We start from the raw sequence: 13,083 nt of genomic DNA, 5'->3' as shown, positions 1-13,083 counted from the left end.
GTGACTAATTCGCCTCTCCTGTTTATTGGTGGGCCAATATTTTCCTTCTGTTTCCGCTTCTTTTTTACGTACCTGGAGAACCGTTTCTTGCAGCTTTCAACATCTCTGGCTAAATTAATTTCTAGCTGAGCTTTTGCTTCTCTGTCTGCATCTCTGCAGGCCCTGGCAATGCCCTTGTAGATCTCAACAGGTACTTTTCCACATTTCCATCGCTGGTGCACTTTGCTTTTGATTTTGCCTCAGAAGCTTTCAGTTAAGCCAAGGGGTCTCTTGCTTCACCTGTCTCACTTATCTTTGAAGGGAATGAACTATTTTCATGCTTCCAGAAGAGCATCCTTGAAAAACTCCCAGCACTTGGGAGTTCCTTTAGCCTCCATGAAAGCTCCCTGCAGAATCCCTCCCACCTGATCTCCCAGCAAGCTGAACTTTGTTCTTCTACAATCTGAGACCTAGAACCAATTCAATAGGTTAAATAATACCAATATGATATAATATTCAATAATATAAAATTAAATTAAAATCTACAAAGGGAATTCTGGTAGACTGTGGTGACTTCCTACTGGACATTACCAGGCTGAGATCCAAAGTGGATGTACAAGGAGCTACCTGTGGCCCTTCATTATCTTGGCTTTAATTATTAATTTGAAGCTCACCCAAATGCCATCAGTGGGAAGCTATTACAAGAGCTCTGTGCTTTTCACCTTCATGGTAATGTGTCTCAGAGGATTTAAAGGCTTAAAAGAATAATAAATTTTCTTTTAATGAGGTGGTAAAATTCTAAATTGCTGTATCAGATCTCTTTCACAAATTAGGAAACAATCAATAATCCAAAGTCATGAAGGACATAGTAAATATCTTGTGTCATGTAAGAAGAAATTTCTGTAGTTACTGGATTTTTAAGGAATGTGATGATTTTTAAGGATGTGATCTCCCATGAAATAGTTGTATGATGTATTTTCCTTTATGCCTGCAGGACCACAAAGTAGAAGAATTCATTGGTTCTCCACTTTATTCTGTTATGATAATCAGTTACGAGATGCTGTTGCGATCTTTGGATCAAATTCAGGCTGTAGAATTTAACCTCCTCATCTGTGATGAAGGACATCGTCTGAAAAATAGCACTATTAAGACAACTACAGCCCTTACTAGTCTGTCTTGTGAGAGAAGAATTATCCTTACTGGTCAGTATCTATAGTCACTTTTAGTATTTTTTAATGTTGTTAGTGCTAGGTTGGGGTAAAAGAAAAGCATGAGATCAGTTGGAATTTTGGCAATGGGTATTAAATGAAGAAATCTCAGGTGTCGTAAAAACAGGTTATTTCCTTTTTTTTTTAACATAAAGGCAAAATATGTCAGTCTTCAGGGGCAAGCAAGGAGCCTTAGATCTTCTGTAAGTGAATTGGAACTCTGCATACACTCAATGTTTTCCTTTTTAGCTATTTAATAAAATTGATTTAGAACTTGACTTTTTAAATTCCTTTGTCAGAACAATTATATCTGCAGTCTGTTTAGTTAGGAGCACAGTATTTTGTTATTCATGGTAAAGTTTTAGATCAATTCAGGACTCTGAGTAATTAATCTTGAAATAAAACATCTGTTTTCAAGATACATTGTCAATATTATCCTCTGCATTCAATGTACTTCCATCAGTTTCAAGAAAAAATAGCCAATTGCAGAATTATCTTTTTTCTCTTTCAAGGTACTCCGATCCAAAATGACTTGCAAGAATTTTATGCATTAATAGAGTTTGTGAATCCAGGAATACTTGGTTCTTTATCCACGTATAGAAAGATATATGAGGAACCAATTGTCAGATCTAGAGAACCTTCAGCAACAGAGGTACTTGGTTAAAAAATTCAGTTATAGAAGAAAATTCATAGTAAAGTGAAATTTGCATTCTATGGAGCAAAGTGAAGCATGAGACTACTAACAGTAGCTGAAGCTTTTCACCTTCCTATTTGACATGAAGTCACTTGTTTTCAAAGAGAGCAGAAGTAGGACACACATGTTAAAATCACCTCATTTCAGCTACCTCTTAATTATCAGGCAACAACTGTGCCTCCAAAACCTGCATTCCCCAAAAGGCCATATGCATTGCCATGTGATGATACTTCATCCCTTCTTAGCTTCTCCACAGTACTGCGAGGTCTGCATGCTTTCACTGCATCTCAAGGATAGAATTCTAGAATATAATTCAAGCCTTGGATGTCATCTGGGACATTATTTTCCTTTGTTTAAGACTTTGGGAACCAGACAGAGAACTAATGCAGTGGTACTAATTGGAGGAGAATTGGTCATTACAGTCCCATGTCAGAAAGTGGTATCATACTTTTAAAAGGTTATTTAAATACCTAATTAAAATCATACAGAACATTGTTCTGATGAAATGCAAGATTATAATTAGTTTTGTGCTTTGTTCTTTTAGGAGGAAAAGGAATTAGGAGAAAAAAGAGCAGCAGAACTCACACGCCTCACTGGACTCTTTATTCTAAGAAGAACACAGGAGGTTATAAACAAATTTCTGCCCCCCAAAAAGGAGAGCATAATCTTCTGCCGACCAACAGCGCTGCAACTTGAATTGTATAGAAAACTGCTTAGTTCTCGTGTTATTACATCGTGTCTGCAAGGCAGGCTGGAAAACAGTCCCCACCTAATATGTATAGGAGCTCTGAAAAAACTTTGCAATCATCCATGTCTTCTGTTTAAAGCTATAAAGGTATCTATTTGCATAGGGGTGTGTGCTTGCAATTAGTCATTTCAGCAGACACAGGTCACTAAACTGTGTTATCAAAGTGCATGTTGCTTAAGGTCATTTCCATACTCTCACATACAACTTAGGAGCTGTAGGAAGTTTGCTTTCAAAAGCACGAGGGTTAGGAAATCTGAATGTTCTCAGGAAAGGTATCTCACCAGTTTCCCATTGCCTTATGCTGTTTTCTCTTTCTTAATGTATTTTCCATCTTAACCTTGTCTCTAAATATTTGTAAAAATACATATAAATGGGAATTTTACAAAGAACACTGGTAACTAGAGATTACTAGTCTATATTACCAGTATTACTAGTATGTCTGCTGGTTTCTCTGAAACCTCCCTGTCCACATGATATTTTCACTTTTTCAAGCATAATGACACTGGGAGCTGCAGGCTCAAGATGTCAGTTGTGCCAGATGTCTCCATTACCACTTCTGCTGGGATTGTACATAAAGAAATGTTCTTATTCCTATAGGCAAATAGTATGATAATTAGAACTTGGTAATAGTAACTTCTATGGCCACTAGCTGAAGTCCAAGTAAGGTGGGTGGAAATAGAAATCTTCCTTAAAATTCGTACTTTATGACTTTGGTGGAATATCCACAGTCAGTATCCCTGTAACTTTCAACGCTGCCAAATAAAGTTCATTGCCTTTACTTCATAGTATAAGCATTAGAAACCTTTCATATGCAAAAACACAAGCCTTTATTAAATGTAGGGATGGAGAGGACTGTATGTGCAAATCATTTATTGCCATTGTGCTTTTGGCATTTGAGTGGTCTGGCTTTCTCCTCCCTGTGAAACATTGATTTTCTATGTATAGCAAAATATTACTTGTGTTTCTACTATTTTATTGGTTTTGCTTGACAGCTTTTCTTCATTTCTGTAGTATAACTGAATCTTAATGACAGTATTTTCCTGAACAGAGTGAATGATTGGGAAGTTTCATAATAAGATATTATGGGATTTAGAATGAATACACAATGTATTGATTTTCTCCTCACTCCCAATGTTTAGATATATCTTTACTGTGGAAATACATTTGCATGGTTGTTCAAGTAGAGAAGTTGTTCACATTTTTCAGTTTTAAGTATTTCATCTTTCTACTTAGCTTCAGATAATGTCTTAGATTAGAGAATGTAAACTAAAATAAACATTATAAGTATTTTAAAACTTTGCTTTCAATCCCGTGTTGGAAGGTTGTTATGCTCACATAAGACATTGCTATGTGGCAATTTTTATGACTCCTTTTGTCTTTGTGATAAAAATATAGCAATCTTAAAAAAAAATATGTTAGAGAGGATATGGAATTTTAGTCATTTTACTTTCAACAGGAAAAAGGCTGTGATCCTATCTCTGAAGAATATGATGAGTCCAGCCTCTATGAAGGTGTAATAGATGTCTTCCCACAAGATTATACTTCAGACACTTTCCGTGAAACTGATTCAGGAAAATTGCAGGTGCTGGTGAAGTTGTTGGCAGCAATCCATGAGCTCAACTCTTCTGAAAGGCAAGTGTGAAAGAAAGGTAGAAGGGAGGTAATGGGAGTGACCTTCTGGATATTGATTTGCTTTTCAAATGCATGGGAGTATAACATTCCAAATAAAGGTATTGCAGCTGTTTGCAGGGGTGCCAAATTAATTTAAGCATTGTAGTCCTGGCTTTCTTGTTAAATTGTGAAATTAGAATTTGCAGCTGACATAATTTTAAAAGTTACTCTTCATAATTTCTCCAGGTAGTTATACTTGTATTTTTTACACTGTAAAGCAAGTAAGATCATTTGCTACAGCCCTTGTGCTGCACCCTGTACTTGCAGAGGCTTTCCACTGTTTTGTATCTTCATGAAAAGATGTGTTAATCTATGAAATTGCTCTGAAATATTTTTATTACTAGATTATAAGTTATTTCCTCTTTAGTCATGCTTAACTGCTCACTGCTTGCTGCCTTTTCTAAAGTTCAGGGCAACCATTCTCCACAGATGAACTTGCCCAGCAACCACTTATTTCCCCTGTGGTAAATGCCCCTGACATGTAGGAAAACTTCTGGTTATCACGGGGTAATAGGGTGCACATGATTAATTTCTGTGCAATTGCTGATTTGTGGGAATCTCACATGACCTGGTGTCCCAGGATAATTTTTTATGGACTCATGCCTTAAAGCCTAACTGTTCCAAAAGTTTTTAACTTTTAGCTTTTATTTCAAGTGATGTTTGAATAGAACATACTGTAATTCAGTAGTGGGAAGTCACATCAGATCTCTTGACACTGATGCAATGGAATCTGAACATACTTTCACAAATCAGAAAGTTGAGCCTGTGGCTGGAGTCGATGTATTTAGCATCCATTGAAACCAGTGACAGCTGAATATCTAAATGTACTGGCCTTATTTCGTGTAGGTCAGCAAAATCAGGAGTGTCAGTAAAATCTGTATCTCTCTGTAGCAGTACTTTAGGGGCTGCTGAGTTGAGGCATTACTTTGTGCCTGTAAGTTTTGTTGCATTAATTCAGTGCAGCTCATGTTTATTTTTCTTTGGTTTCTCTGCTTTCGTTGGTACTGGGTAGTTTTTGCAATACACAGACTCAATTTCAGTCCTAATCTAAGTTTATATTCTATTTTTGCGTGCAGAAAAATATGTGAATGTTATGTTGATTGACAAAAAAAAAAGTCTTGCAAAGTCTTTACAAACAAGTCAGGGATGTAGTTCAGCTGTAAAGTGTAATAATAAAAATATTCTAAAACACTTCTAAAATGTTAATATTTTCATTTTTCCCTGAAATGATTTGTCTAGTTCTTCAGAACTTGTTTTTAATCAAAATTATTTTTAAAAAATAATTAAATGTATCATTACTTTTAAAAAAATGAAATATATTACATTTAGTTTAGATGACTATAAAGACTTCCAAATGAGATTGGGCAGAAAATGCCCTGTTCTTTTACTTATGGCTTACATTTAAAAGATATTTGTCTACTTAGTAGAATCATCCTCAATATTTGGGCGGATAGGAATGCTAGATTTTCAAAGCTTTGAAACCTAATTAGACAAAATTTCAGAGAAAATAGACCAACATAGCTTGGACCATTACTGCAAAGGATCAGACTGATTTTGCTTTCTAAAAAAAAATCAGTGTCTATCTTTCACTAATCTTCATCCCTGTTCTTCTCAGCCATAAAATGTACGAAATTATCTCTGCTGTCCTACTCAACTTTCATTATGATTTTTGTTAGAATTTTCTGAGGTTTTCTGTAGAAATTCATAGTAGCTTTTTCAGTAAGTAGAGTTTTATACATATATATATATATATATATATATATATATAATTTATTAGCTCCTATACCATCCTCTGCAAATGCTGTCTTAACAACAGTTATTTTGTATAAACAGATTTTTTAAAAAAAAATCTATCTTTTTGATTGGTTCTGAATGCCTGCAAGCTGCATTATGCCAAATTCTGTTGAAAAAGGAGACATTAATTATTTAACACTTGAATGCTTGACAGTAAGTATAAGGCATCCAGATCTGGTATGTGCTTCTAATTGGAAATGTTTTATTTTGTAGAAAGTAAAAGTTACCCCACGTTGATAAGTAATTTTTTTTACCTTAATTTTGTTTTCTTAGATGTCTTCAGTGATTTGTTATTGGACTTTAATTTTACTGAGGTCGAGGTTGATGACTTTGTTTTACTGTTTGACAGAGTCGTGTTGGTATCCAATTACACTCAGACATTAAATGTATTACAAGGTGTATGCAAACATTATGGATACTCCTATACTAGACTTGATGGCCATACTCCTGTCTCCCAGAGACAACATATTGTGGATACTTTCAATAGCAAATTCAGCCCAGCTTTCATCTTTTTGCTGAGTTCAAAGGCTGGTGGAGTGGGACTGAACCTGGTTGGAGCATCTCATTTGATCCTGTATGATATTGACTGGAACCCAGCTACAGATATTCAGGTCTGGTACATGTGTTCAACTGTGTACATGTGGGTTGGGATGGGCATCAAATGAATTCTTGACTGATTTTGAATTGCCTGACTTTACATGTCTTACTGCTACCAATTATCACATTGTGTCTGGACAAGTACAACAAGGGAAAACTCTTCCTGAGAAGAAAAGAAGAAATATTTCTCTGTCATATTATATATATTGTGATCAGTAGAAGCCCTCTTGCAGTAAAAAATAAAAAGATTAAATTCTAATTTCTTCAGAGGAGTGAGTCACGGATCCACGGATCCTCTTTGTCTCTTGATGTCTTTTTATCTGGAGAGTTGCTGTGTTTCTAAAAAGAAAAGGAAAATGGGATTAGATTGCATAGCAAACGTTGCTGTTGATTTGCAATCCCTGAGAAAAAGGGAGAGACTCTGATCAGAATTGCAAGAATGAGAAAATCACATGTCAGTGATGCCAAAAGAAAGAAAAGAAAGCCAATGCTATGCTATTCTTGTAAGGGCACTGTTGGCCTCAGGGGATTATTTAGTTGGCATAAGAGTCTTCAGTTAAAATAGTCCTTAAAAATAACAATTAAGAAAATATTTTTATGAACTCAGTAAGAAACCTTTTATTGTAGAGTAATGCTGTGTCCTTAATACCTGAAATAAGCCCTTGCTCCTCTTCCCAGGGTGAATTAGTACCCTCATGTGGTCACTTGTCTTGTTGCTTGAAAAAGTCTGGTAAATCAGACAAAATTGCTACAGGTTGCCAGAGACTGCCAGCCTGTTGTGTGTGTTTATACTGAGGATGTAGGTGTAACCCATACATTTTCAATAAAAAAGATCACATAGCAGTACTCAGTTTTACATTTTGTTTGTTCAAGAAATAAAGGAGGTGCAAACAACCATTTTTAGAATTTCAATAGAAATGCAAAAGTCACTTTTAAAGATGTATTGTGGAAAAAAACGCATGGTTTTGGAGACAGGGGAGAATGATTAGTGTTCCTGAAATATTAAATAATTGTTAATGCTTGGAAAACAAATACGAAGAGGAGATTTCTTTCACAAAATAACTGAAACACCTATTTTCCTACTTGAGTGTACAGAAAGGAAGAGAAGCATAAATGGCAGAAAGTAAATTATATTTTCAAAACTGTTTACAATTATTACCAGAAAACTTACAGAAACAATCAGAGAGTCATTGGGGAATGCATTATCCAGACAACATCTCTTTGAAGAAGTGGGCAGAACTGGTAATTTGGTCAGTGAAGACTACAAGCTTTAGTGGAGTATCCTTGTATAGCAGGCTGTTAATGCTCTTCATCTTCTTGCTTTCCTCAGGCAATGGCTAGAGTGTGGAGAGATGGTCAGAAACATGCTGTCCATATCTACAGGCTGCTAACCACAGGTCAGACATGGTGCTCAACTTACCCAGAGTGAGACAGATGTTACATTTTGTCCATAAAAGAAAGAGAGGGAATGCTTTTGGAAATATTTTTTTCTTTAAATTAGATATATTATTTGTTATTTAAAAATATATATTTGTTCTGTGTTCACTTAAGATGGAGATATCATACTGATTCACTTGCCTTTGCTTTGCTTTTTCTTAAATGACTGAAAATAGTGATTTAGCATTTCCTATGTATATTGTTATCAAGAAATGGATTTGACTTCTTTGTAAATACTGGTCAAAAATTATCCAAATTTATCTGTTTTTCTTTTCAATACAGGTTCAATAGAAGAAAAGATTTATCAAAGACAGATCAGCAAACAAGACCTTTCTGGGGCAGTTGTAGACCTTTCCAAGACATCTGAGCACACACATTTTTCTATTGAGGAGCTTAAAAATCTCTTTACTCTACATGAAGATTCCAGCTGTGTTACTCATGACTTGCTTGACTGTGACTGTATGGGAAAGGTTGACCATCAAAGTGAGTTTGTTTTTCATTATCTCTGGCCACTGCTGTGGAATCCATTCTTAATATATAGTCTGTCTCTGGAGAAAACTTTGATTCTCAGTAAAAGAGGATTGAAATAATGAGATTCATTATGGAATCTTCCACACACTGGCTGATTTATCTAATCCATAGGAGTCCTTCATGAAAAGAGAAGATTAATTCCTTGCAGTAACAACCAGTTCATTTATCATGCAAGTAGCACAGCTATCCTTTCTGTAGGGACCTGTCTCCTGTTCTTCTGGCATATCAAAGTTGTTTTCATACTTTGCTGTGTACAGGTATATAGGTTTAAGTTGGAAACAGGGATAAAAAAGATAAATGATCATAAGTTATTTTTGCATCTTATCCATTTTAGTTTTTATAGCTCATCTAGTTTCTTAAAGGAAAGAGTGTCTATTGCCTTGGTATGTTTCTCTTTTGAGGCATGAAATATCCATGTACACTGTTTACAGGAGTGATAGTGTGGTACCAATACTGATGTCTTCTAAATGCACACAGAAACCTCAATAAAAAGAGCTCAAGAAATGTGTACAGGAGTGTGTATTCTCAATAGACAGGGCCAAGAAAAGAAGTAATGCAGACCCAGTACTTTTTTCCTTGATGTTCCCAGGTAATAGGTTAGACTTTACTTCTTTCTCATCTCATTCTACCCAAAATGAGGAAGATTTGGCTAGTGATAGCACAGGGCTTCTGTAGACATAAGAATTTGATTTTCTCCTTTATTTTTGCTCCAAATGCTGATCAAATCATCTTTGTATCTTTCTTTAATGACTGAAAAATTAGACCTTCTGTTTCTTCATAAGTGATTTTCTAAATTTATCATCCTCCATTAAGGTACTATTACAGGATCTGTGTGGGAAAGGCACCTTCTGAGTTAAATGTTGGCCACATTTTCCCAGTGGTATGCAGTGAGGCATGTGTGGCTCCTAGATTGCAGAAATCCAGAGAAATTTAGTGTTGCTACTGTGATGAACACTGGTGCTTGCAATTTTATTTATCAGTTTGCAATTGTCTTAGCATCTTGCATTCTTATGCTTTAAACATACTTTGGTTTCATGAATTCAATCACAACATTGGCCTCTTGGGTTCTGTGACTTTTTCAAGGGTAGTTCCTGTTCCCAGTGAACAAAGCCTTTTGGCAGTAAATCAAGGAAAAGCCTGAAGGCCATTATTAGACTTAAGTGGTGGTAATGATAGAGTGAGGGGAAGGTTTGACTTCCTGAAGAGCAGAGGACAAGCTGGCAGATTTGTCTCCCTAGTCAAATTGTTCTGAGTCATGGGCTTCAATTTGATCACCCCAGAATGCAGCTACCACTAGCTGGTCTCTTTGCCTTTCCCAAGAACAGAAAACTGTCAAATGACTGCATCGAGAACTAGATTCCAGGTTACTGGGGATAGATTGTGCTGTACAGAAAAGCCAAGAATTTTCAATGATTTGTCTCCTCCATTTCTAGCAAGTATGATTCAAAAGATAAACTAAAGAGGATCCAAACAATATAATACAGGTCTCACAACCATCATCTCCTGTGGTCCATTCACACGAGGGTCATCTTTAGAAAGCTACAGGGGTCTTGAAAGGAGGATATTTCCTGTGCATGGATCATGCAGATGGGTTGCTTGCTATTCTGCTGCCCTTCACATCAGCTGCAAAGCTATAAGCCTGCTGTTTTACCTGACCATAGTGTACTTTAGGAGTTAGGAAGGCAGAATCTGTAAATGCATTTATTCTAAATTTTCTTCTGGCCAGTAAAAAAATGTATTTCAAATCTACTTCAAACATCATGTGTCAGTCAAAAGGAAAGTTTTGTGTTTATGAGTCTTTATGGGCTCTCAGAAACTTAAAAATACCAGGAATAGTCTGAGTCATGCTGCTCATATCACTAGTCTTTCCTAACAAGCACGTAATACTGCTATGAAAATATTTGATGTTTTAAACCAGTAACAGTACTGATGCAATTTTTTCATACAAAATTATTTCTTCATTTTTTCCATGCATCAGGTGAATCATAAAGCCACCAATGTGTGATGTGCACTGCAATGACCTGATGCTATTTGAGGCTTTAGAATCCTCTCTTAAAAGTGAATTAATGTCACAGGAATAGTCTTTTCCTTACTGTGATATACAGTATTGTGTATAATGAACAACTTGGCATAATCTGGATGTACAGACTGTACAGATCTAGTGTGCTGAGTCAATAAAACAGCTACTCAAATTATTCTTAGCTGGCTGGAGTGATTGCTCTGGGAAGAAATTGAAGCTAGCATGAATTTTGCTGCAACATACATCTAGATTCAGATTTACTCAAAGAATGAGAACAGGCCAAATGTCACAGAATTAGGAAGACAGAGGAAAGGAAGTTGGCAAATAAGATCTTTCCTTTCCCATCCATGTATAAAAGGATTTGTCTTTATGCTAACATGTGGTAATTTTGATAACCTAAATCACTGAGCGAGAAGCAGCCTTCCCTCTCTTACTGTGGATATATGTTTGGATTTTGTTGGTACAGAATGATTATATGTGCTGTTCTATTTTCTCTTGTTTGTTATCGCCAGCTGTCTTATTGATTCAGACTGAAATTTTCTGTCTTAGTTTTCTCTGATTAGTCTACTGCATCATTTTTTTCAGATACTTCCTCAGAAAAGCCTCCCCTATCTAGAAGCTGCCAGCTTGAACAAAACCATGGGAAGCCTAATTCAAAGAAGCCACTTTCCATGTCACAGCTGATGCAATGGAAGCATTTCTCTGGGCAACATCAGACTCTTGCTGATCCTTTCCTTGAAAGGATAAAAGAAAATGTTTCTTTCTTTTTCCAGAATGTAACCTATCCTACTTCCCCACCTAATAAAACTTGAGTGTCTTTTTCTGCATCCTCCTTGTCATAGGCCTTGTAAACAACTGACGTGTGGTTACCTGTTGTTTTTTTTGCCCAGTTCTGTTTTGTGTGTTTCTCGTGAGGTTTCTGAGTAAATGTGATTCCTGGTGTTTATACAAAGTTACAGTTATTACTAAGTCAATCATCCCTGCTGTAATAATATTACAGATTTTTAAAACTAATTTTGCTTTCCAGTATTCTGTTCATTTGAGCTTATAATTAATATGCACATTAATTTTTATGCACATTACTACTACTTTGGTTTATAGTTTTCATTTGATCCTAATAATTTATTGCTTGTAAAGCTGGCAAATCTTCAGCCAAATTTTATAAATTAGGCAATGCTATACACATGTATATAGCAAGACTGGTTGCATTTTGTTATAACAATGTTATGTGTTTGTATAAATGCAGCTTAATAACAAGGTAGATTTTTTTTCTGTTGAATTTACAATTTAATGAAATTCAGAGCAATAGTCACTAATGTCCAGAATTCTTTGGGCACAGCTTGATACTGTGTCAAAATATTCTAAAATTCTCCTTTTGCTTTTACTTGGGAAAATAAATTTTATTTCTCAGACATACATAGTACAGGATTATCTTCATTTTGTTAACTCCTTTTAAGTATGTGTTCTGCCAAACTGAAGTACTGAGCATTTTTATGGCATATTTTTTAATGACTGTATTACCCTTCTGTGAAGACATAAACATTCAAAATCAGTTTGTAGCTTTTAAGTGAAGTACTTTGAAATGCCCACAAGAGCAGAAGAATAGATAATTTTCAGAAATACTACAAACTTACAGAATTTGAAAAACCTTGAGCAAGAAGAGGGCTCCATTGTCATAATCCTTCATTGTGTTTGATATGATGATATATGGTGTATGTGGCAACAGATCCTAACTGGCCACAGTTCAGAAGCATTTTAAATTATTCTCTGTGTTATTGTTAGTACTGCCTCTTTCCCTAGACTAGTATTGAATTCACAGCCCATCCTAACCCATCATCAGACATTCTCCTTGCATTTTGATGCAGTTTTGGAACTTGAAGCCATGTGCACTGACCTCTATTTGCCTTCCATATTTATTTCAGAGGGTTTTTTGAGTTTCCTTCGACTCTAATGTGGGATGACACCTGGAAGTAATGAAGACCAAAGTGAGACAATGATTGAGAAAGTCATAAATTCTGAACATCTTTTTGGCATGCATATTGTGTGCTTGGTAATAATTAGAATTAAGCTAATAGGTAGAGTTTAAATCTTTAACATTTTAGGCTGGCTGCTAAAGAGCTCGTTCTTCACCCTGTGAGTGGTGGTGTGGTGGCCATGCTTATCCAGCTGCTGTGGTGCCCACTTGTTGTCAAGCAAAGTTCACACAGCTTATTTCACTTACCAAGGACAAGGTTTGCAGCTCTGTATCTCAATGTGGACATTCCAGGCACTCTGTATAATGATGGTTATTGTAATTAATAATTATCTGAGACTGATGATACTTAGATCTGTGCTGCACCATAAATCTTTCTAAGTTTGTTCCTGTCCTTGTCTACAGGAGCATGTGTTGACCTCCTCTGCTGAT

The 13,083-nt window shown here is 35.8% G+C and overlaps 1 protein-coding gene across 3 annotated transcripts in view; it reads left to right on the top strand.

Annotated features, from left to right (window-relative positions):
* RAD54B (RAD54 homolog B) overlaps positions 1-12,091 on the top strand; it is a 62,088-nt gene extending 49,997 nt beyond the window's left edge. For all 3 annotated transcript variants that reach the window (XM_038127788.1, XM_038127789.1, XM_038127790.1), the window contains 8 exons: positions 974-1,181; positions 1,700-1,839; positions 2,426-2,716; positions 4,086-4,261; positions 6,444-6,705; positions 8,022-8,088; positions 8,411-8,611; positions 11,265-12,091. In XM_038127788.1, coding sequence (XP_037983716.1) covers positions 974-1,181; positions 1,700-1,839; positions 2,426-2,716; positions 4,086-4,261; positions 6,444-6,705; positions 8,022-8,088; positions 8,411-8,611; positions 11,265-11,491 — 1,572 coding nt within the window. In that variant the 3' untranslated portion in view covers positions 11,492-12,091. The remainder of the gene's footprint in view (positions 1-973; positions 1,182-1,699; positions 1,840-2,425; positions 2,717-4,085; positions 4,262-6,443; positions 6,706-8,021; positions 8,089-8,410; positions 8,612-11,264) is intronic.
* Positions 12,092-13,083: the final 992 nt, after the last annotated feature.

Source organism: Motacilla alba, chromosome 2, assembly GCF_015832195.1.
Source record: "Motacilla alba alba isolate MOTALB_02 chromosome 2, Motacilla_alba_V1.0_pri, whole genome shotgun sequence".
NCBI lineage: Eukaryota > Metazoa > Chordata > Aves > Passeriformes > Motacillidae > Motacilla > Motacilla alba.
The sequence above is the reverse complement of the archived record's forward strand: the minus strand, read 5'-3'. Positions and strand labels throughout refer to the sequence as shown.